This window comes from Schistosoma haematobium, chromosome ZW (genome assembly GCF_000699445.3).
Source record: "Schistosoma haematobium chromosome ZW, whole genome shotgun sequence".
NCBI lineage: Eukaryota > Metazoa > Platyhelminthes > Trematoda > Strigeidida > Schistosomatidae > Schistosoma > Schistosoma haematobium.
The window spans coordinates 42,130,165-42,156,749 of NC_067195.1; the positions used below are offsets into that span (position 1 = coordinate 42,130,165).

The 26,585-nt window shown below is 37.6% G+C and overlaps 2 protein-coding genes across 2 annotated transcripts; one reads left to right on the forward strand and one right to left on the reverse strand.

The window, feature by feature from the left end:
- Nucleotides 1-5,583: 5,583 nt before the first annotated feature.
- Nucleotides 5,584-14,513, reverse strand: ABHD4_1 (Alpha/beta hydrolase domain-containing protein 4). The gene is made up of 2 exons (XM_051208659.1): nucleotides 12,612-14,513; nucleotides 5,584-9,521 (listed from the first exon to the last, which is right to left on the reverse strand). Exons 1-2 carry the CDS (start codon nucleotides 12,918-12,920, stop codon nucleotides 9,237-9,239), a joined length of 594 nt encoding a protein of 197 aa, XP_051071493.1. The 5' UTR covers nucleotides 12,921-14,513; the 3' UTR covers nucleotides 5,584-9,236.
- A 6,124-nt stretch (nucleotides 14,514-20,637) lies between these two features.
- Nucleotides 20,638-22,549, forward strand: MS3_00003596 (uncharacterized protein). The gene has a single exon (XM_051211433.1). It carries the CDS (start codon nucleotides 21,066-21,068, stop codon nucleotides 22,227-22,229), a length of 1,164 nt encoding a protein of 387 aa, XP_051071494.1. The 5' UTR covers nucleotides 20,638-21,065; the 3' UTR covers nucleotides 22,230-22,549.
- The last annotated feature ends 4,036 nt before the right edge of the window (nucleotides 22,550-26,585 follow it).

Sequence of the window (26,585 nt, forward strand, 5' to 3'; positions counted from 1 at the left end):
GTGACTGACATATTGCGACTTAACTAGACTATCACTTATTCGCCAAAAATAACCAAAATGGATTTCGTAACTATTTTCAAACTACACGATTGTAGTGAACACAGAAAAATGTACACGCGCTTCGATCCAACAACGCTGTCCTTTCGACTTTTTGCCAGGTGCTGTCCATTATGTCAATGTCTGCCTCTCATTCCCGGCGTAATGTGTTTTATGGTCTGCCTCTTTTCCTCTTGCCGTGAGGATTTCAAATTAGGACGTACTATGTGATGCAGTTTAATACTTTCCACAATGTTATGGCCTATCCACTTCCAACATCTTTTCCTAATTTTTTCTTTGGTCGGAATCTAGTTTGTTCTCCGGCGCAGTAGGTTGCTGCTGGTGGTATCTGGCCAACGGATCTTGAGTGTCTTTCGAATTTCGCAACTCGCGAAATACAATGTTCCAGCTGTGATTCCCTGAATAGATACTGCTTATGGTTAATGTGTAAAACCAATCCAAACAGGTTGTAAGACAAAAGTATTTCTCCCTCCAAAGAGATGTAGTTCACGACGTCCAGAAGCCAGTGCTATTGATCGTTGTTCAGTCGCCTTGAAACTCCATTCGTTTGAGTCACACAGATTCATTGTGGCTGAGTAAAGATACCTTCAGGATAGTGTTGATATTGTAGAAAACAGAATCACATAATCGTTTACTCGTACATATTCTTACTGGCTCTGTAATACTACACTCTCTTGGTGACGATTTGCATAGTTCCGAAACTAGTTATCAATTTCTCGTCTATGTCAGACAATGTGATTGAGTTATGTGTAGTAGGTCTGTATGCTGGTTAGTGCTTTCGCATCGTTCACTGTGAAGTTATTACAAATGTTCTTGAGTTCATGAATGTAGTAAATTTACAATTTCTAACACTATAGCATCGATTTTTAGCATCAATCCGGACAGTACATCGTGGTTCACGACAAGGAAAAGAACAAGTTTTAGTCGTCCCTAACAAATGGTTACTGAACAAGAAGCTTCTAGATCCTGTGGATCCTGACAGTCGCTTCTCCTTCGGACCATACACCATATTGCATCATTGTGGTAAGTTGTCGCCACTTTGTGGTCATTGTTTCCAGACGACTACCATACAGCCGAGGGACTGGAAGCATCACTCAATACATTACTCCCTTACAAATGCACAGTTACACCTGGGGAGGACACGCTACCGTGTGGAACTGAGAAGCCGATGGGGCGAATTGATAAACGTACGTAAATCATTCATTGTTGAGGTTGTCAAACATAAAATGAATGACTATTTGTACACATCTGAAGAACTAGAGGTTGCTGAAATAGGAACTGAATACGTCCTAGTCGACCTTCGACTTGCCAACATTTTGACTGGGAACATTTCTTCTACAGCTAAGTAAGTACATAGTGCATTCATGCTCATAAAGCAGTTAATCGAAAATAGATATTTTTCATCACTGCTTCAATCTTCTTAGAAGGAAGTTAGTAAGCCGTACGTTGTAGTAAATGTGGACATGATAGCAATCGGGTGTACAATGATGACAATAAACATTGAAAATGACTTGGAAGCAGTCAATGAACTATCTAACAAAATCGACAAACTGACTACTTACATCACATGTTCATCCATGGGTGTTAAGGAGAGACACAGCGATAACGTAGACACTTCGAGTCGCGTATTCCCGTTGAAAACACCTGAGAAAATGCGAACTCTCGAAGTTGCTTTGAAGAAGCGCAGGTTTCATGACCCGTTCGTAAGTTGTGATTAGTGTTTATAAAATTTCAAGTGACCAGATTGTCCGAGATACTATGTGACGGTCTTCGAGAATCAAACAAGCTGTGTCTAGCTTACGTGCTGAATCCGGAACTGGCAACTGCTAATATTTCACCTTTGATTAAAAGTAAAATAAGTATCAGACACCACACGTTCTACAGGACGATTCAAAGTTATTTCACGTACCGGTTTTTATACATTTATAGATGTTTTGTGTTCACGGTTCTGAAGTGCAACCTGTACAGAGAACCAAATAACACAAGCCATGGAGGTATCGAGCCAGGCTTTCTTACACGAAACAAGAAATAACCTAAATAAGCGTGGATAGTGATTCAATGAAAAGGTGAACACAATGCACTTCAGATCTGTAATTAAATACTGGTTCCTGTTTCTGTGTTAGTTCCTGGTAAACATTTATACTGAAATAATTATTTCCTATCTTATTTGCAGATGACTTCGCAAGCGTCAACAGACCTAACTGTAGATCTTTTATTCAGGAAACATCAATGTTACACTATTGACACGTAATCAACCTTTCACATGACATCATGGATTCTTAGGCTGGATAGTTGCTTTGACATAGGGCATTCGTTTGTCGACCATAAGCAATTCGGCTGTTTTGCTACTGTGTTTGTAACGCAGAAGAATAATTGTTTTTTACAGAACACTATGAAAGTTCAACACCAAACTGATGTTTTCAACAGAAACGAATGAGAAATTGCTAAGAATCGGAAGGAATTATTTATTAATAGGTAATTTAAACTTTATTAAACTTTATAAACATTTTCATTTATAACGCACTAGTCTTTTAATTACAGTTATGCTTATCTATCTCGAAAGACCGGTTCTTGTTACCAACTATGGTTTCGATTGCTTTGGAACTGCGTTCACTTTGCGAAAAAAATTGAATAGATTTTTTGGCAACTTTAGAGTGTATGTTATTGAGTCGCCAGGCCTTTCTAAAAAATCAGTGATATTGAAGTTTTTTACGAATGCAAAACTGTGAATAACTCGAGATCGTGCAGAATGTCCCCAAAATGCGAAAACAATATTGGGGGTTGATAACAGAATGTTGATGAGTTTTCTCAGAACTGTAGGAAATTCTTTGGAAAAACCTAAAATTTTGGGGAATTTCCCAAAACTACAGAATAGTTTGGGGTTTGTCAATAAATATAGACGGATTTCCTTAAAGTGTTGTAAGATTCTTGGGAAACATAGGGGTTTTTGTGAAATTTCCTCAAAAGTTTCCTTCACACAAACAAAAATTTCCTCAAAATGGGGAGATTGGAGTTGTTAAATAAAATTCCCGTGACCAATTGTGAGAATCTTTGTTTTTTAATAATGCAGTGGGTGTAACTTATCACTCTGACTCCCCCTGCTGACCAGATCCTATCAATCTTTAGACACACTGCGGTAAGTCCCATTAGGTCGAGATGAATATGATTTGAGCGTACATCATGAATTGAAGAAGAACCCTTGAGACATTTGCTATATCTACTCATAATGAATTTTTGAGAAAGTACGTGCAGACGTATCTACTCCTCTATGTTATCATTAACTCTTCATAAGGAAAAGGATAAGCCGAAAATTCCTCAGTGTTTTATTCAATAGTATTGCTATTTGTTTTTTTCTTTTTGCTGTCTTATATTTTGAATTTTACTCAGAACTCTTGGAACCACATTTTATGCTCTTCAGTCTTTTTTGTCTGAACTTTCATTATTCGACTTTGGCTAAAGATTTAACTTTATTAATTACTCGTTCTCGGGCCATTAACAACGAAGTGGGGTTTGACTGAGTTCAAAGTTACGACGTGGTTCAGTTGATATTCGTTGACCTGGAGAATTATGGTCTACTATGATATTACTACTGCTCCAACAATAGACCTAATCCTATAATTGTAGATTTGTCATGATATGACTGCTTAATCTATAAGATCTTACATGGAAATCACATCATCGTCTACATCAACTCGCTGCATCGTAAAAATTACTAACACGTGATAGAGAACAAACGTACGCTATAGAAAGAACAATATATTTAATGTGAACGAAAGATATAAGGCAACATTCGTCAGGGAACACGCCTGCATGGCCGAGCCATGCCAAACGATCAACTACAATTAATTCAATTCATTTTTCTCGCCCTCTTCATCTTTGGGTTTTTCTCGTGTTAAATATTGAATGTCTATTAGGACCAAGTGCCACTACAGACCTCTGAATGTTTCTAGGGTCAGTTGCTTGAATTTTTGCGGATAGATATTTGGTTCTAATCAGCTGGTAATACTCCTACTGACTACCAGATCCCAATTACTTATTTGTTAACAATATCTTTCACTGTTTGTACGTTATTTTGTGTAAGAGAAGCCTTGACTGCATATCACAGACATTGTGCTTCTGACACAATTCGGTTCGCTTTCCTAAATTATAATCGTTTAAACAGAACGCGGGTTTTATGTTTTAACATAATTTAAAACGAGTCACATAAAAACGGTTTGTACGCTACACAAGTGATCGTAATTTTTTTCAGACGAATTAAGTTTAGCTTATATCAGATGCCGGAATTTCGGTCTTTACACTCCAGACTTTTAAAATAGTTGTGTGGTGAGCTTAAAAGTTTTCCGAAAAGCTAAGTGGGGCAAACTGAGCAGTAGATTGACGGTGATAATGTCCAGTAGCTATTAAAAGCATGTCACATATAGATTAGACAGAAGGTACTGCTTCCGCATCTGTTTTATTCTGTTTCATATCGAGCTACGCAGTCGTCCACTGCAACTCACTGTGACAGTCAAACCATTCGTTTTGAAGCCATGTCAAATCCGCAGCATCGGTTTATTTGTAACTCTTCATGAAGTTAATTTGTGTAGCTTCTGCCGACTTTATGGCTAACGTGGAGAACTTAAAGACTGACTTCTTAACGATTAACGAAAACAAACGAATAAAACAGTTTGCTGACTTATTCCGTGATCACGTGGACACGATGACAGCTGTTCGACAACTACTATGTGTTTAAAAACTGAGAAGAATAACGAATCCCACTAGAACTTCTCCGGGGTTGTGTTGAATAACGGTGTCTCAGACTTAAGTTCTAGTTTGTGTCCTGTTGAAGCTCTAAATTTATGAGAAGTAGTATTGTCGAGCTAACTTGCACCGACATTTATATACTCACTAGAACTGTGTCAACTATGCGTCCCTAAAATGACAGACATTATGTTAGCCACGATCCGAGTCACTGAAATAGCGATGCTGAGTTCAGGAAATATAACCATGGGATAACTTAACAGTATATTGCAGTCGATACTGCGTTTCCAAAGACACTTCCAGCCAAGATTAAAAAAGGTTATTCTTCTCCTCATTCAACTGATCAAAACTCGTATTCTCCTGCGCTTAGAATCTGGCCAAAAAAGGAGAAAAAACAATTATAACCTCATTTCACACATATTTCCGGCTGGCATACGAGTAAGACGATAGCACTGAGTAAAAGTTCTTAATAAACCAAGCAATTATAACGATATGATTCTTAACAACCATTCTCAAACCACAACCATGAAACGTTGAACATAGCTTAAGCCTCAATATTTGAATAGTACTCGACACTTTGAACTCACCTATTACTTCGTTATACAACTCCTACTGAAATAAGGATACTGCTGAACCCGATTATGAACGAGAAACAAGGGTTGACTATAAAATTAGCACCCACATCCTGTACACAAAAAACCTACTAAAGGGACGCCAAACAGAACAAAACTAATTCAAATATAGCTATGGAGGCGCTAAAGTTTGTCAGTCTGAAGACTGCAAAGATGCCCACACTATTTTCTGAAAGATCTGGGAGAAGGGACAAATACCAGCGGACTGGGAAGAGGGATACCTCATCAATATACCAAAAAGAAGAGATCTGAGCAATTGTGAGAACTACAGATGGATCACACTACTGTCAGTACCAGGAAAAGTTTTCAACAGAGTGTTGTTGAGCCGAATGAAAGATTCAGTAGATGTCCAACTTCAAGATCAACAGGCTGGATTTTGTAAGGATCAATCGTGTACTGACGAGATGGCCACACTACGGATCATTGTTGAGCAATCAATTGAATAAAACTCACCACTATATATCAACTTCTTTGGCTATGAAAAAGCATTTGACAGTGTTGATGGGAAAGCCTCATGGAACGTTTCCCGATACTATGGTGTACCTGAGAAGATTGTCACCATCATACAGACTTCTTGTGAAGAACTATGCTGCAAATTCATGCATGGAGGGAGGCTCACAGATGCATTACAAGTGAAGACCAATGTTAGAAAAGGCTGCTTACTCTTTCCTTTTCTATTTCCTCTAGTGGTTGATTAGACCATTAAGACCTCTACAGCTCAGAGAAATTACGCAAAACAGTGGATAGTTTTCACGCAACTAGACGATTCGGACTTCGCAGATGACCTAGTTCATATATCCTATACACACAGACAAGTGCGGGCGAAGACAGTCAATTTAGAAAGTCTCTCCATCATTAGGCCTCAACATACACAAAGGAAAAAGCAAGTTCCTAGAATACGACACAGCGAGCAGCGACCTAACCACATTTGGTAGAGAAGCTATGGAAGAGGTGGAAACTTTTACCTACCTGAACAGTAGCATTGATAAACAAGGGAGATCTGCTGATGTGAAGGCAAGGATTGGCAAAGCCAAGGGCAGCATTCCTGAAATTGAAGAACATCTAGGACTCAAAAACAACTGTCAGCTAACATCAAAGTCAGAATTTTTAATACGAACGCCAAGACAGTTCTACTACACGGAGCTGTGACATGGGGAACTGCCACAACCATCATCAAAAAGGTACAGGTATTTATAAACAGCTGTCTACGTAAGATACTCTAGATCCGTTGGCCAGATACCATCAGCAGCAACCTACTGCGCCGGAGAACAAACTAGATTCCGACCAAAGAAAAATTAGGAAAAGATGTTGGAAGTGGATAGGCCATAACATTGTGGAAAGTATTAAACTGCATCACATAGTACGTCCTAATTTGAAATCCTCACGGCAAGAGGAAAAGAGGCAGACCATAAAACACATTACGCCGGGAATGGGAGGCAGACATTGACATAATGGACAGCAATTGTCAAAAACTGGAAAGGAGAGCCCAGGACAGTGTTGGGTGAAGAGTCCTGATTGACAGCTCATGCTCAAACAGGGTTAATATATGTGAATGGTATCCAATTGTCACATCGCACAGGCATAGTGAGATAAGATTAGTAGTAAGAATGCCAGAGTAAGAAAAATTAGTAACATCATCAGTAGCAGTGTTTCACATTTTTGTAAAACAACATGATATTCACATCTTGACTGTAATCGTACATGAATTGTGCGTTTTTAAGTTCCTGATTCGTACATTTACGACACTGTGATTTCGTTTTTGCAACGAATTTCTTGATACTTTATTGTCGCAAGTACTTCATGGTCTATGAACAGCGTAATAAACAAAACTTAATAAATTCTTATACGGTTGATTAGCATGAGGCATTTAAACGATTTAAAATTTAGCATGAGCGATTACCGCTATATGTATACATAAATCTAGAATAAAAACTGCTTTCAGTGAGATTTTTCAATGCAGAAGTAGTAAATCCTGGTATGTTGCCAGTAATTCTTTTTAAATGGCTAATTTAAAAGCGTTTACTTGACAGAAGGTATACTGGGTCAGACTTTTTAAATGTGACTTGCAAACAATCCGCAAATGTTTTGATAATAATCACGCCGGGTATCATAGTTAAGTTGTTCTATTTGTGCCTAATAACATTCCGTTGTAATATGTGACTTTTTTGTTTCTATTTAAACGTGACACAACATGTGATGTGATAAACTTAATTTCATGTCAAAAACTGTACCAAGATTATATATATATATATACAGATGGTTACTATGAGATTTATGGAGTACAATGGTATCGCTTGTTTTGAAAAAATTGAGCAACTGAAAAATTAACGTTATGTTTAATTATAAACTAGGTTGTATAAATCAATGAATTTTGATGTCAAACATTTTGATATGCTATTATGGTTTATCCTTTGACAAATGAAAATTAATTCCATATAGCGCTAGAATTCAAAGAATTATAAAGAAAGGTTTTATGAAAAACAGAAGTTATGTTGAGTTTATAAATGATCATATACTGTTATACGGGGTTTTCTGAGTTATGCAGTTTGGTAATTAAAAGTTGAATCACTGACAATTTTAAAGACTTTTTCCACACAGATAACAATAATTCATAGAGCACAATGTGATCGTAGTAATATCGAAAGACAATAAATCGAATGGAAAATCCAGAAAGCAATGTTATGCAAGTGTTTTTGCAGAAATAATAAATAGTCAATTTACTGATAATTATACATAAAAATTATAACTAAAAGGTTACTTATAACAAGAACGAATGAAAAGCAGAATCAGTGTTTGTGGTAACAGCATATGGATCTTCATCTAAACACTGACCATGAAGACAGTATGCTAAGCTACTTATAAAATCAACAAAACAGGATCATAAAAATTCGCTACATACAGTGAACTGTTTATGTAGTTAGCATACATCTACAGGCGAAATTCAAATGTCATTGCTCAGATGTTAGTTAAAATAACGATAGCTTACAGCTAGATCACATTTCACAATAATTACTTTCATGCTATAACATGGTGCCTATTTTCATTCCTTGATGTAACTGGTGGTTAGTGTATCAAAGGTTTTAAAATTCGCTCGATTACATCCTAAACTCTTAATAGTTGTTCATTTATAGAAAATAGGGTCACGACTCGTGACTTCCTACATATTCATCATATGCCTAATCACGGAACGATATCGTTTGGATAAGAATTTCCACCCTTCTATTCACTGATAATCACCTCTAAAACAAACAAGATATAGATTTTCATTCATCCAACTAGAATGATGTACATCACTTTTAAGAGCGTATTGCTCACATGCACTGGGAGACTTATGCGTATACAGAGTCAAGACATTTGTGGACAGCAAATTAATTCGAGAAGAGAATACCAACGTGCAGATACTCAATATATATATATATATATATATATGACTAAGAGAATCAGCCGTCATAAGTCGAAGAAACTATTCACCACAAAAATGTGCGAAAGCCTACAATACAACAGTTACAAAATTAATTACTCTTGCTAAATAAACCAAAAATCTAATTAAATAAAGAACCTCTAGTTACTTTAACACGAAAATACGGGGAAATCACTCTCATTTGACGGGATAAGTTGGTTTTATTGTCTACATACGACCACTGATCCTGACATAATTAAACATTTAGGAAAAGCCTCTGAAAAAGCCTCACAAAAGTTAAAAATAGTTACAATCCCTCAAACAATTTACTTTTCTTTCTACTCCTGAATAACACGAACTTATTTATGCGAAATAACAGTAATCAGATGGTGAACAGTTTAGTCCAGCTAAAAAAACCAATAGATGTAATTAAGACAATGGTACCTTGGGTGCTGACAGTTAATATGATAGACGTAATCCAAAGCTACAGACCCATCCAAATCATTTAAATCAATAGAATCCATTGTATTGGAATTTGATTTGTCATAGACGGTCTCCCCAGTCTTCATCGTTCTGTGGATCGGTGATGGAGGCTTGAAAACATCATCCTCACCATTAGTTGACTGAATGTGATTATCGTAAGAAAAATTCTGGGTCGATTCAAGTTGTTCTGCTCGAGGTATTTCTGTCATCTTAGGAATTAAAAAATGTTGGATATTAGAATTGTAATCTAAAATTACACATTATCGTTTACTTACTAGACATTTACAACAAGAAAAGTGTCTAACATTGATGCATAAATTTCATGCAAGTTATAAAAAATCCACTCAGATTACGGAGAGCGCCTGAAGACGAAATCGTCGAACCGAGTAACATATTACCGATTCGCCAGTATAAACTGCTAAGGAGAACCCAGATTACTTACATGTTATCTTTTTTCTTAAAGAATAATCTCGATGACATTTTTCTAAATTATATTTCAGTAGTGATCTACACTGTTATCAGATTAGTTGTTTTTAATTACAGTCTGCTAGTTGTCTTATGCATCCCAACGTCAATGAGTGTTACTTTGTAAATGGAGTTGTTGAATTTTCGATTTTTGGTTCGAAAGATAACGTTGTCCTAAAACGTCCCTTCTCTATTAGGTGCGTGGATCATTACCGTTGAAGCGTTTTTCTTAGACGTCCAGTCTGTTAAGTTCTCATTAGTCTTGTTAGCATTAAAAGATTCTCAAATTACCGTAGGCCCAACCTAAAACCAATCACAATTACATTATAAAACTTAAAATAAACAAACAACCAACCGACAATTGATAAACACTGATAAAAACAAGTTCAAAATCTGCTTCCAGGTTTTAAAGTTCTTTTATTAACGAAGTATATATATATATATATATATATATATATATATATATATAACTATCCTATCAGGCTTTTTGAACTTCGTAGATGATTGACAGGTTCACTATTATTTTTTTAAATACTAAAACAACTCTGCCTGAGGTTTTTCTAGGGTCAGTAATCTCATTCCGTGAAAAAGAACTTTGCTAAGAAACGACAGCCAGAAAAATTCATTTTAATCATTTTAAATCTGCTCAAGGAGTACAAGGGGCAACATTTAGAAGAGTTATGATGCCTTATGATAAAAGCCGAGATTCTTCAGAAGTCACGAGGCCGATTGTTTTTCTAAAAATCAGAGCAACAATTAACATAGGTACATTGGATGTCGCCACAATGTAGGAGACTGAGAGGACCAGTCAAGTTGTCGAGGAAATGAGATAGAACCTGGAGGAGCTTGGAACAAGCAAAAACCGTTAGAAGCAAGCTGGATAGAAAAGATAAGCTTCGAGCGAGGTTCTGTTGCACTCTGATCATGAAGAAGAAAATGTCTCGTGTATATAGGTAGTTGCACTGATGTTCTTCAAAGAAACATGAAAAGCACTTATAGTATCGGAATCTCATGGATTCAGGATCATCAAAGCATCCTTCAAAACAGCTTTTATGTCTGAATGTATTCCTGATCTTTTGTTTCGCTTTCTTCCAGCATCACGTTTGCATTGCTTAGCCATGGCGTTTCTTCTTACGGCTGAAACAAGTACGCTTTTTCAAGTTCATACCTTCCTTGTACCGAGCACCGTTCATCAGGTACTTTGTGATAGTCGTAAACTTGCCAGACAGTTACGTTGCATAAGCAGCACCACAAGTTTAGCACAGAAATGTGAAGTTTCGGTTAGGTGTATGTTCTCCAACGTCATAATTTCTACAAGGCGCCATTTTTGTACGGATTGTAACGACTACGAAATCACAATACTGCACTAACATGCAAGCACATTTATTCAGTAGTTAATATATCGGCATGAATATTCTGTTATACGATTCCGCTGATTTTATCTAATTTAAAGGCCTACCTGGGTAGCTTCTCATCTGTTAGCCCATGTTGCAAATTATTGATCGTGCTTATATAAATGATGTGAACCTGCTATGTCAAAGATCAGCCTATCCCTGAATTCATTACTACAGTTGACCATGATCCTGTCGGGCACTTAGGCACATGCAGGTCAGTACGGTACAGTAATAATGAAATCCAGTTTAGAGTAAATCGGAAAATTGAAAATAGAGGTCATTTTAAAACTTCCAGTTCACAGAACTAACGAGCGAATCTACCTACATTACCATATTTCGGAACAGTGAACATCAACTCTGGGATAAAGGTACATCCAGCTGACGAGCATCCTGGATCCCGCTGCTGGCCATCATACATCTTTGCTTATAATGCTTGTGACCCAAGGCAACACCAAGGCAATCCGCACAGGATGCATATATGCCAATAAAAAACGATCAATTGCAGTCCTAAACATCAATAGGATGATTCAAACGAACAACACAGTGATAGCTATCGTTTCCAACTACAGAGTACGGTTATCTTTTACACCCCGATTAAAATGTACGGCATATGAAGACAGTATTTGGCTTCAAAAACTGTTGGAATCTCTTGATATCCTCACCTCTGTTCTCATTCTAATCTGTTCATCTAGAATTGAGCACTTCATATCGATGTTAACAGTGATTGGAAGTGCTTAAAACCGATGGGAATCACTCCAGTCAATGGAAATTAACGGCCTTATTGATCGACTTACTAACCCCACTTAACGTTTTACGCCTGACAGTCATACCCGTTTGTAAACAAGCAGTCTTAATGAGAAAACCGAATTAGGCTGAACTGCTTGTGAAACAACACTGTGCTGAAGTCCCATAAATACTTAACAATCAACTACGAATAGTTTCACCTGATATAGTAAATATCTCCATAATTTTCTCTAGATTGAATGAACTCATGTTAAAGACAACTTGAAATATATTAAATCTTAATATACAATAAACTGCACAAGATACAGAAGTAGTGGCTTAGTACTTAAGCTATTCCACTTTCGGCCACCAAGTTCCAAGTTCGAACTCCGCTCCATTTCCTTCTGTCCGGACAGCCGGGTAATATCATGAGACCTCACACTCTGTATGGCTCATACTCAAGTACCTGGTGAATGAGTTTGTTCAATTTATTTAAGTATTATCAGACAAAAATTACTAACCCATTATTAGCAAGTATGTGAAACATATGATTATAATTCTATAAATTACGGGGTATAGCTGGACCACTACGTCTTCACAATAAGCTAATAAACGTACTTTCTCTTCGAAACATTTTTATACTTATCGTATAGTTCGCTATTCCAACAGACAACAACAACTATTTAGATAACAAAATTTATCGAAAACATATCTCACCTCTTCCACGCGAATGGGTCTTTGATCGAAAAACCCTCTTAGATCCTGACGGAAATAGTGGATAAGGCTAGGCCCGAAAGGCCCGGCAGCACGAAGAAAGGATAAAGGATTAAAGGGACGGAATATTTGACGGAAAGTCGAAAATATCCATGCTTGAGCTGCACCTACATTCGACTGATCTTTAACTTTTAAAGGATCCTCGACAAAACCCCAAGGATCTGCTAGGATCAAATGAACAATCCTAATTAAAAAGAATAAAAAGCATTGACAATTTTTAGTAAGCAAAACCATTATTTTAATGCTATTCATACAACACTCAAGTATTTTATAAACACAATAAAGTATTTCACGACGTATAAATTCCAAGCTGATACAATATCGAACCTAGAACAATAGTGCACTAGCCCAAGTCTCTATATTTCAAAACAGACATAAAAAAGACAACAGAAACAAGATTAAGTAAAAAATAAGTGGGTCCGAAGCAAAGAACGTCAGTAGAGCTGGCCTACTGGTGGTTTAAAGAAGCATTATTACAATTTTACTTAACTGAGATTGGTAACAAATTCTCTCATGAAATGAATCAATTCCAAAGCATAGTAACTCAGTGAACTTCTCTAATATTTTTATTCATTAATAATATTTATGTTCGAGATGGACGAATAGGAATATACTATAAACATTCTGCATCACAATCTTCTTGAATAATTTAAATATTCCATCCGCAGAATTATGTTCATTCAGTGCTTTTAACTGTTTGGATAGATAACGTTATGAAAGTATTCCCTAGATTTAATAACCACGTCTTACAAACACTTAGTAGTCAATCATAACCATTGTATAGTCTAGCATATAGTTGCACAGCAAAATGAAGTTAACAAGCATAATACCAAATGAGTTCATATTATAGCAGTATTAATGATAATGAGAACGACTAAACATTAGGAATATGGTTCTAAAGAGCATAAAGACAGGATATGAATCAGTCACAACGTAGAACCTGATACGTATGTACATCGTTTCAAGTCTCCATAAACCATTAGCGCAAAGATGAAATTTTCGGGCCAAATCTCAGAAAAGTAGAGGTAGTAACAGTACCAGTGGTAATAGGAAGGGTTTGGGACTGGAGATACGACTCGACAAAATAGAAATTAGTGAAATAAAGAAGAGGAAATTTAGAATCTCAGAATTTTGGGGAAGACAAAGAGTGGATGTATTTGCGTCACTGCAAACGGTCGTGAGCTATGTCATTCAAAGTGTCTAACCACTGATCACGATAATCAAGCGGAAGGGAAACTTAAATTCAAGATTTAGAGGAAGATAAACAGTAAGTGCATTTGGGCTAGTGTGACTGGTCCTCAACTGTTACTCGACATCTACAATTGATGATTGCGGCTATCTCGTAGAACTCGATCAGGTAGTCTGAACTTACCAACAGTTAATTATTTCATGAATTGATGCCAAGTCTTGGTTTAGACGTCCCTATGTTTATTACAACCAACTCCCATGTTAACCAGCGTTGCGCGTCAGGGTATGAGGTGGTTGGGTAAATATAACACGTTTCAACCATCCCGATCGGTAGATTTAGTCTGACTGCTTGATTTCCCATAATCACCTAGTACAACATATCTCACTTGATTGTTCCTCCACACGCGAGGAAGATACTTATGATCAAACACTTATATCCTATATAAGGCTTCTACATTTATAAACCGTGTTTCTCACGGTTAAGGTGTACGTGTATTTTTGGACTTACAAATTGCAAATCATAACTCCACCTGTAGCTCTTCTAGAGCTAATGCCAGTCCAAAGCCCACAACAAGGAGAAGGGTTGTGCGTGGGGTCTGCAACCACATCCCGTAGAAAACAATCTTGCTAAAAAACGCCGATCAGATTAAACAAGTTGAACCATTAAAGCTCTGCCCTCCGAGTTGAAGGGAGAATTATAATGCCTCAGGATGAAAGCCAAGATTCTTCGGAGGTCACGAAGCCGATGCCCCTTCTAACAAACAGGGCAACAATTTTTATAGGTATACGGAACGTCCGGACAATGTGGGGACCGGGCGGACCAACCAAATAGCTGTGGAAATGAGGAGGCACAACTTGGCGATGCCCAGAATAAGTGAAGCACATTTGACCCAAGCTGAACAGATAAGCCTAGATACGGGAGAGATGCTGCTGCACTCCGGTCACGAAGAGGTAATAGCTCCACACACTCAAGGAGTTGCTCTGATATTGTGCAAAGAAGCAAGAAATCCACCTGTACGATGGGAATCTCATGAATCCAGGATCACCAGAGCATCCTTCAAAAAAGGAATGAGATCACTATGAGTGAAATCCAGTGTTGTGCACACACCAAAGAAAACAACGACAACAATAAAGATCAGTTCTATGAGAGGCTACAATCAATCATAGCTAAGTGCCCAGGAAAAGACCTGACCATCCTAATGGGAAACCTAAACGCCAAAATCGGAATGGACAACACTGGATATAAAGATATCACGGGATGACATGGACTGTGGGAAAGCAACAAAAATGGTGAGACATTTGCAAATTTATGTGAATTTCAAAATCGTTATAGGCGGCACAATATTACGAAACAAACACATACACACAGCTACATGATCCACACTGGATCACGCCACGGAGAACCAGATCGATCATATTTGCTTCACTCAAAAATTCAGAGGGACAATGGAACACGTGGGAACCAGGAGAGGAGCTGACGCAGCTTCAGATCACCACCTAGTTGTGGCCAAGATGAAACCGAAACTAAAGAAACCCTGGACAGCTGGAGAAACAGCAGTACAGAGGTTCAATACAACCTTCCTTTGACATACTGACAAACTCAACAAATTCAAGATCATTCTCAACAGCTGGTTCCAAGCCCTACAAGATCTACTCAAATAATGAGAAGAAACTACTGTGGAGAACAGCTGCGAAGGGATCAAAGAAGCAATGACTTCAACGTGTCAGGAGGTTCTGAGCCGGAAGAAGCATCATAAGTAATGGATCTTTATGGAAACCCTAGACAAGATTCAGGTAAGGAAGAACAAAAAGACTGCAATAAACAACAGCCAAATAAGAGCAGAGAAAGTCAAGGCACAAGCTGAATGCACAAGAGCAAACAAGCAAGTGAAGAGGAGCATTAAGGCCGACAAGCGTAAATATGTGGGAGACCTAACAACGACAGCGGAAAAAGCTGCAAGAGAAGGGAATATGACACGGCCATATGACACAACGAAGAAACTAGCAGGGAAATTTAGTAAACCAGAGAGATCAGTCAAGGACAAAGAAGAAAAACAAATCACCGAGATTCAAGAACAGACGGGTGGATTACTTCGAGGAACTCTTGAATAGACCAGCTCCACTGAACCCTCCGGACATGGAAGCAGCATACACAAACATTCCCATAGATGTCTCTCCACCAATGACGGAAGAAATCAGCATGGCCATCAGACAAATCAAAGAGTGAGAAAGCAGTAGGACCTAACAACATACCGACTGAAGCAATGAATTCAGACATGCAAGTAACTGCAAGCATGCTCCACGTTCTATTTAGAAAGATTTGGGGGGACGAACATGTACCGATAGACTGGAGGGAAGGACACCTCATCATAATACCAAAGAAAGGAGATCTGAGCAAATGTTAAAACTATAGAGGTATCACACTACTATCTGTACCAGGAAAAGTTTTTAACAGAGTATTGCTCAGCCGGGTGAAAGATTCAGTAGACGATCAGTGTGGGGATCAACAGGTCGGATTCCGTAAGGATCGACCGTGAACAGACCAAATCGCGACACCATGGATCATCGTTGAACAGTCATTGGCTATGAGAAACAATTTGACAGCGTGGATAGGAGGACTTTGTGGAAACTTCTTCGACACTATGGTGTACCTGAGAAGATCCTCAACATGTGGTGTTTAAATTAACTAACGATTCTGTTGTACTTGTTGAATGCTCGATTTCGAATTCTAAGTACAGTACATTCGGGCACGGACTGGCGGGTAAGCCATGAATTTTCGCGCACACGTTACATATTGTCGTGGATTTTTTGTGTCGTTATTTAACAGCTATTAACAGGCTTTTTTGCATGACACATCAATTTCTGTATTGCTAGTGCTTGTAACATAGTTTTTATTCCAATTTATTGGCAGTTTCACGTATTTCTTGCTCACCACGTAAGTAAATCTGAAGTTAGCTTAATATAGTTATTTGTAACAATACAAACTCAAGCAAGTAAAGTTCACCGTGTTACTAGTCAAAAAATACATCACAGATTGAGTTTTCATGAAAATGAACCGTAAAATCTTTTACATATGGTTCACCTCCTTGATTGCGGTGACGGTGAGCATGGATGTCGGTAGTTGTTTATAAAATGTAAGTAGAAGCAATCAAGCGTTAACCTAATTGTGAATATTATATAACTTGTTTGTATTTAGCCATAAAAAGTTATATCCATTAGAGGTACCATTGTTTTGTACTGAAGTGACATAATTATCTAACGTATCTGAGAAAAATTATGTGAGTGACAATTGACGTTTATCGTGTTGTCCAGCGGCTTTTTGAACGTCTGCAGTAATAGTGTATAACACCACATCAAGTAGGAACAAAATCTTCATGAGTAAAACGATCGGTGTTTCTTTTGAGCATGGTGACACAACCATGTTTTTTAGTTAATACTGATTTGTGACGTGTCTGTTATAGGGTTCACAAATGAGTTATTATAAACTCTTCACTCCGTCTCGGTAATACAGTTGTTGTGTTACTTAGGAAGTTATGAATGAATGTCACTACTTGTAAATAAAAGAATTATAGGCACAGTCTGTTACTTGCTATTTGAATAACTTATTGAATATGATACTGAGAACAAAGTTTAATTGTTTGTCTCAAAACGGATTTGTTGTTTTTCAGAATAGTATGAAGCTTATGGAATTTAGGATTACGGAAGATCGTGTGGAAGACCGTTTTACAAGTTTACGATAACTGTTTTATATTGCCTACTGCTATGTTCACTCATCTAATGAATTATTTAAATATAAATATAACAACCATAAGCAGTGTTTTACATTATAAATCCTGTAAGTTTGTATAATTATGGTCTAAATAAAGCCAAAACAAATATTGACGCAGAATCATGTGACTGCATTACATTTCGTGGTTTCTCACAAGTTGCATACAACTGAATATGCATTATAATTTAAGATTGAGGGAAGAAATAGTATGAAAGATAATAGAAAGCAAAGAATTGGAATGACCTAGGTTATCAATAATAACTATACATATGTATATGCTTGAACAGGTCAAAGGTCATTTGATGTTAGACTTAAGGGAACATAAAGGATGGGTGGTGTAATAGTCGAGTGAAGCTCAGAAGCATACAAGATAAATTGTGTGATAATTCTAGATGTAATGAATAAATCAGTGAATTAAGAACTAATAAGATAAGTGAAGACAATCTGAAGAGTTAACATAATTTAGCAAAGAAGTGTGAGTGGAAGGGTGGTCTAAGGATTACGCAATCCATCTTATCAGGGAACTAGCTGCATGAAATTGTCTAGTTCCATACTAATACTAACTTGATAATGGACGTAATCTGACAACGAAAAATATGTAAGGCGGTTGTTTAATCTGTAAGGTTTTACGTGGAAGTCGCATTGTTGTTTTATTTGACTCGTTGATTCATCACAATGAACAACGATATAACGCTAAATTTTAACGACAGTTCGTAACTAATACAGTAGTACAAATTCTTAATTTTCACACAATTATTCGTTAAAGCGATTGGTAAACCTCTCCATGAAAGTATGAAGAAGACGAAAATAAAAAATGAGAAAAAGTTTATTGATTTTTCATGACTACTAAAGTGGAAAGATAAGTTTACAAGTTGTATAAATAGTGGTATAAAATAAAGCCACAAAGAACTGTTAATCGTAAACCTGCTGTCTAGCTGTTTATAATTCTTAAGTAAAAATTGTAGACTTTTCTCTCCACCTGATTCGCGAAGCGTTCACCATATTTCTCAACAATTTGTTGTTTGCACATTCTTCGGAGCCGTTGAAGTTGTATATATTCTTTACTCCGTCTCCGTAATGAAATTGCTGTGTTGTTTTGTAAGTTGTACCTATTGTCTAATTTCCATCTGCAGCAACACCTAAGAAGTTGATGAGCTATGCAGTTTATATTTTATAATTTAAATAGCTTACCTGTTAGATTTCGTCTTTTAACATATGCCAGCAGGAGATGGCGGCACGCATATCGACACATATTAAACGTGCTACAATTACATTGACAAATACTTACATCCACTTCGTAATGTTGTCCGCTGTCAACCATAAACAACCACTCGCCGCTTTCATATTCTAAGTTAACAAAACGCATTTTTTTTAAGTTCGCATAACACCTTGGATCTTGCAAATGGAGTCAACATGTTAAGTAAGGGGATAAGACGCTGTGGAGCATCATAATTGTATGTTCTTCCACTGATTATTTGGTCTTCAATGCTTTTTCTAGAGAATGTCATTGAACTCCACTTAAAAGCCTTGTACATGCATTTGTGCAAGCTGTCGCTTTTGCGTACATATCTTTTTATCTTCCTATTTAATGACTCAACACGATTATTCGTGTTGTTACCCAAAGTTAATACACTGCCGTAAAAGGCACGCGCCCACATTGTTTTACGTGGCATCCAGAAACGTGATAGGTACAGTTCGACCTCGACCCCAATTGTCTGTCACCACTAATTGGAATAATGAATATCTACATAGTAGAACAAAACGAAAATCATATTCACTTTTTATTATTAGTTTTATAAGTAGAATCAATACACACGACTTCGGGATATTGATTGTACAGCCGTATCTGATCATAACTGCTGAAGCATATCGCCGTAATACATCCATTTTCTGCATGCTCTCTAACTTCACCGTTTTGTCGCACCATCTGCAATACCTGCTTCCGAGTCCAACCTGAAATATATTTATATACACTTACCAGTGGAGAGTTCAGCTTTCATATTTTGGACATCAGCAGCGGTCACCTGCTTACCTGTTCTTTCCTTAATACTTTCGATAACTTCGTCCGTCGACTGACAGTGCAATATAACTGGTTTCAAGTTTTCTTTTTCTTCTGATGACAATCGTCTACTCAACGGTTCACAAACCATCCACGAACTAGTACACGGATGGTTGTGAGACATGTTGTAAGATTTTATAACGTATTGTTGACCCTCCAATCTTACGCGAAACATCGATTGGCAATTTAAAAATTTAGACCTTAAATGTAACACATTAGTTAGAGTCCTCATGGTTTTTTATTCACATTCAGACCTTCTGATTTACGTTTACGACCAAACGTGCAACGAAACACTACGAACAAGTATTTATATCTCACACCCTTCAACAATCTACTTCCTGCGTGAACATAGTGTGTATGGGTCATCTGAGAAAACATAGATTTATCCTATCATACTTTATGGAAATCCTTTAGCGCATTATCTAATTCGATCCAGCTTCCGAATCTCTTGTTCAGCATAATACGTTGGAATGCGTCACTTACGTCCACTGAAATTTCACTTGAGCATGAAGCACTAGAGACAACATACAATAGTTATTAAAAAAAGGTTATTCCTTGAAAAAAATTAACTGAAGGAAGAACAACAAATATTTAGGACTTACCCTTCAGTTGACATTTCGTCTTAACTCACAAAAACTATGCGCATCTATAACCTTTTACGTTATTTTATCTTTCTTACGTTGTTTTCTGGACCTTATCAACAAATTATATATAGCTGTTGACTTTCACTACAGCACTTACGACCACAGATCAAGTTTCGAAGGAACAACAGAGCTAAAGTGTGCACTACAAAACAGAAAATACTCAGTTAATGCTCTTAGCAGTTATTTAGTGTTTATTATGCATCAAAAGATGACTTATATATGGAAACATTTAATACTCATAGGACCCAACACACACACGGCAATTGAAATACGGAATGCCCGCTTCCAGTCAGCGCGTTCAAGGTCGTTGAAACGAAACGGCGGACAGGTTTGAAAGGGATCACCGTTTTTACCTTGCCGTACATTCGTTGTGCTTTGTCTTCTTAATTCAATTGCGTTAATCCTGGAATTCCTAATTCATACGACAATTAGAATACTATATTGGCGTCGTGATGGAACCTGCAATGGAAAAGTTGGATATTCATTCAACTCCTGAAGCTTTTAAGGATTATTTGGAGAGGTTCGAAATTTGGAGCATGACCAAAGAAGATGATGAGGATGTTAATATTGTGGCACACTTCCTCACATTCATTGGGAGAGAAGCGTACAGCTTATTAAAAACTTGAGCATATCCAGAAAAACCTATTTCACTCCCTTATGCAACTCTTAAAGAGCTATTGTTAAGTCATGTAAAATGCACCAGTTTTGAATGCCGTGACAGGGCGAAGTTTCATAAGATGGTTCGTCAAGATGACCAAAAGGTTCGGGAATTCATCCTTGAATTACAGAAACAAGCTGCCAAGTGTAATTTCGGTGATCAACTTCATATGCAACTGAGAGATCGATTAATTGCAGGAATAAACATACCGAGTTTGGAAAGAGAGCTGTTAAAAATGCCAAACTGTTCCTTTCAAGATGCTAGGACTGCGTGTATTAACTACGAAGCAGTGAATGAACTTGATATCCAGTCGATGAAGATTTCTAATACTTTACTTAGTCGTCGTGATGAACTACAATCTCAGGGTCAATCAAACTTGCGTTCATTTAACAGTGATTCCTATTCTCGTGTAAATATGAAAGGTGTTTCAACGAGGAATTACAAAGCAAATCACAAAGGTGAGATGAAGTTTGGTAAAGGTTTATCATGTGGAAAGTTTCATGCTCGCAATCCATGTGTATTTCGTAATGCTAAATGTTTTAAATGTGGTAAGGTAGGACACATTCAGTCAGTATGCAAAGCTACTGTCCATTTTGCTTCGAGCTGTACTAAATCTTGTAATTTAAATTTAAATAATTCGGATGTTTCTAATGATCATTTATCTTTATCAACGATTTCAAAAGACAGTGCAGAGTCATATGACAGTTCAGAGTTAGATGAAATCCAGAATTCTTGTGAGACAACAGTTCCTAATCAACCGATTTATCAGAATTCTCATGCTATTGTACCAGGTATGACTTTTCCTAATGATTCACATATTTCTAATGAAATTACTTGCAATATTGAGGAAAATATGTTAAATGAACCTAATCATGATCGAGAACCTGATGTGGTTTGGATAGATGCTGATTTTTCTAACGATCCTACGCTCTGCAATGACAGTCCTAATGAATTTCATAAGAATATTTCAGAAGAATCAAATCCTGATGTCATATCATATATTACCTATCCTCATAATGCATTTGATCCTTGTGAAAAACCTGCTCAATGCGAAGCACGAGTACTAAGTGACCTCGAGTTTGATTACATTTCGGTTGATTTCATATCAACTGCTGTTTACCCTTATCACAAAAACAGTTCTAATGTTTACTCTAAACAATGTGAGAAATATGTTTTAAATGAAGCCACATCATTCATAACTTGGGGATATAAAGATCCAACATTATTTCGTGGGGGAGGATAGTGTTGAAAAATCTATGGTTCGAATTCTAGATATTAATGATTTCATTACAAAACCGACATGCTGGTTGTATACAATTCCAGGTGAGTCTGTTCCGATTTCGTTTGTTAATTCCAATACTAATGAGCACTTTCTAGATATTACAAAGTTTTTATCTTATACAATGTCGGACAGACTCAGGATGAACTTAACAAGAAGACGTACAACCGATTACAAACACTTATACTTCTATTTAAGCTGTGGCGGATGTGGTGTTTGAATTAACTAATGATTCTGTTGTACTTGTTGAATGCTCGATTTCGAAATACAGTACTTTCGTTGTGCCTGTGTCTTCTTAATTCAATTGCGTTAATCCTGGAATTCCTAATTCACACGACAATTAGAATACTATACAACATCAGTAAATATTGTGACTAAGGTATTGTCCCGTCAACGTTGGTTTTCGAAAGATGGATCGTTTGCTTAAACCATCTTCTCGTCTACTTGTAGCATATCTAAGAAGAGAAGCCGGTCATTCTTCTCCTCTTCACATCAAAGGCTGATGTGATTTTGCAGAGTGTTAAGTCTACTCAATAAACAATTTATATCGTCCTTTCTTTCACAGATAACTAAGATGTCATCTTCATATCTCTTATAAACAGACATGTTTACGATTAGGTCTTCAGCTAGATTTGCAACATGTGTTGTGAACACATCTGCTAATAATAGTCTAATGGACCAACCATAGCAACCAGTCGATCTGGCAAAACTATTCAATTTCAAATATGAACTGGACGTTGTCAGTACATAATAGTGCTAAATCTTTAAGAAATTTTAAAGGAACAGGTAATTTTTTAAGGCTGTTCAAAGAAGTGTGGTCACATAATATATCAATAGTCGTTTTCAGAGGTATATTTGTGAACAGGGAATTCACGTCAAATGAACACATTGTCTTTCTCTTCATATTAATATCACTTAAATGATCGACCATCTCAAAAGAATCGTTCACAGAATACTTATATAAACGTGTTCCAACAAGATCCAGTAATTTAGCTCGGTTATGTGTAGGTGATCGACGCACTGATAAAATTGGGCGTAAACAAATGTTTGGTTTGTGAATTTCAGGTAATCCATGTATATGTCCATACTCAGAACCAATATTCATGTGTAGCAGTTTCACTATGTTTGGATTTATTCTTCCCTCTACTTTGCTAATACCTGCAAATTCACCATCAGGTATAAATTTACTTTCATCACTGAGAATGGATAATGTCTTACTTTTACATTCACATTTGTTCTTGACAATCACGCCTGATCTTTTATCAGGCTTTAACAAGACAATATCAGAGTTTGTTCGTACATATTTTAGTGATTTAAAATACTGAATAGTTAATATGCTTCTCTGCTTTGGTCCACGATTAAGGAATTGGTGGGCTATACCCAACAGTTTACATTGGTCTCAGCTTTGATTATTTAAAGACGTAGGGGTTAGCGTACTCAGTTGATCCAGTATCCGACACTGGATGTCAATTAGTCAAGTAAGAACAGGTGAAATCCCACATCCACATAAAAACTAATTCATGCCCCCTGCTAAACCAACAAATTCGAACGTGAAGCGGATATATATTCATCAAATAAATATTCATCATTAGATATTTCGCTTTCATTACTAACATGATTGTCTATGGATTCGAAATGGTCTAATGATTTATCAAGAATAATCTGACGAATCTTCGGGCAGTGGAGGTGAACGATGCGGAAGCACTTACCAACATGCAGACCTACTACACTTATTTCAATCACATTGTCTGACATGCCCTGATCCAGCAGACTTTGAAAGTAAACTTCTTTTTGATACTTAACCATAAAAAACATAGACAAGAATTTGATAACTAGTTTCGGAACTATGCAATTTGTCACCAAGAGAGTGTAATATTACAGAGCCAGTAAGAATATGTACGAGTAAACAATTATGTGATTCTGTTTTCTACAATATCAACACTATACTCAAGGTATCCACTTTAAATTTCCAAACAGAATAGTCTGACGAAGCTTCGAGCAGTGGCGGTTGTCGAGGAGTTGAACCGGATGCTGCCTTAAGTGGAATAACCGGGGGTCCGCCAATGACTGTTCAACGATGATCCATGGTGTCGCGATTTGGTCTGTTCACGGTCGATCCTTACGGAATCCGACCTGTTGATCCCCACACTGATCGTCTACTGAATCTTTCACCCGGCTGAGCAATACTCTGTTAAAAACTTTTCCTGGTACAGATAGTAGTGTGATACCTCTATAGTTTTAACATTTGCTCAGATCTCCTTTCTTTGGTATTATGATGAGGTGTCCTTCCCTCCAGTCTATCGGTACATGTTCGTCCCCCCAAATCTTTCTAAATAGAACGTGGAGCATGCTTGCAGTTACTTGCATGTCTGAATTCATTGCTTCAGTCGGTATGTTGTTAGGTCCTACTGCTTTCTCACTCTTTGATTTGTCTGATGGCCATGCTGATTTCTTCCGTCATTGGTGGAGTGACATCGGGTTCCAATGTCCGAACGCTTTGACTACCTCGTACCCTACTTGAGTTATGAAGCAGTAAGAAGAGCTACTGCCAATGGCTTTGCGACAAGTAACACACTTGCGCAAAATCGGAGAATCCTAGACGACAGTTTTTCCATACCCGGGGACACCCAGCAGGTGACGATCCAGTTCTTATCACGTGACCAGAAAGCAAGCGAGAATCTGACCGACTACCTTAGCTCTTTGCAGCAAATAGCGGTGCAGGCATTTCCTAGTCTAGATATCGTTGGACGAGAGTAATTAATACGCCCGCATTTCGTCGAAGGGCTGATGCCGGGTTCATTAAGTGAACACTTTCTCCGAAGCCCACCAGTTGATACAGCTGACTTGAAAAGAACAGTACTCCGTTTCCTGGCTGAAGACAAACTAGCGAATTCATGAGATGCACACCTACCATCGGTGATGACTGCGGAGGAAGCCACAGAATCTAGTTGCCTGGACAGTTCCCAGAGGGCAACGGCTGTTACAGACTTTTCTAGCCGCGGTACCAGTCACGGACAGTCAAGCTCGAGGTGCGGTAGATGGTCATCATGGAACAACTACCATGGCCATCAAGCTCAATGCATATACTGCAAAAGGTTTGGCAGGAATGCTGAGAGATGCGGCCATAACCGTTCCCATAACCCAGGTAAGCCGTGTCTTTATTATTTATCTTCTTCTCATGTTGATCATGTCTGCCCGATTACGGTTAGAGGTAGAGTGCAAGGCGTTGAGATAGAAATACTACTAGACACGGGAGCTTCGGTATCTCTTATCAAGGAAGAGCTCTTGAGGAAACTGAACTATAAAACTCAGCAAAATCGGTGTCTCTCTACGTTAATCACAGCATGTGGCGATCCTTTGAAACTGTGCTCTAAGGTGTGGTTAGACCTCACGATAGAAAAGCATCAGTTTCGGCACGAATTCTTAGTTTCTCCTGCATTAACTTGGGACATGATTCTAGGCGTTGATTTCATGTTAAAACACCAAGTCTCTATATTCATGGATAGGTCAGAAGCAAAAATTGGTGAGGCTATAGTACACCTGCACCACTATGAGATGCCAACTAAGTCTATAGCCCATGTGAGGATTTCAAAACTTGTACTTCAAGTATATAGCAATCAAATAATAACAGAAAATGATCACCGCGCAACGATTGCTATGTTCCAGCAGTTAAGTTCTGTGTTTGAAGAAGGTATTTCCGGAAATCGGACGACTATAGTGCAACACATTCTTCACAGGTGACCACACGCCACTTCGACAGCCACCTCGTCAGGTACCAGTGCACTACCAACCACAACTGGATGCAATGATAAGAGATATGGTAAACAAAAACATTATAGTCCCTTCATCCTCTCCCTGGGCGTCACCTATTGTTCTAGTTAAAAAGACTCCTCTCTACGTAGATTATCGACGCCTTAATGCCGTAACTAAACGTGATCCCTTTCCGCTTCCGTTGATCGATGCTACATTAGACACCTTAAAAGGCGCAAGTTGGTTTTCGACATTGAACTTAGCGTCTGAGTACTGGCAAGTGGAAGTCCGACCGCTAGATAGGAAGAAAGCGGCATTTATAGTACCAAATGGTTTATACGGATTTCAAGTGATGCCTTTTTGTTTAACGAGTGCTCCGGCTACTTTTCAGTGACTAATGCAAACAGTTTTACAAGACAGTACCCCAGAAATGTTTGATTTATCTTGATGGCATTATTGTGTATGGTATCACACCCGAACAACACAATACTAGTCTGAAAGCAGTACTTCAGAGCATAGACAACAAAATTTTAAAAACCGTCACTGTTTTACTCTTGTGATTTGTTGCAT

Excerpts from the sequence above, each read along its gene's own strand:
- ABHD4_1 (XM_051208659.1), bottom strand. The coding sequence starts at position 12,920 with ATGAATAGCATTAAAATAATGGTTTTGCTTACTAAAAATTGTCAATGC. Across the intron at positions 9,522-12,611 it reads GACCCATTCGCGTGGAAGAG|ATGACAGAAATACCTCGAGC; the intron begins GTGAGATATGTT and ends TTAATTCCTAAG.
- MS3_00003596 (XM_051211433.1), top strand. The coding sequence starts at position 21,066 with ATGGTTCGTCAAGATGACCAAAAGGTTCGGGAATTCATCCTTGAATTA.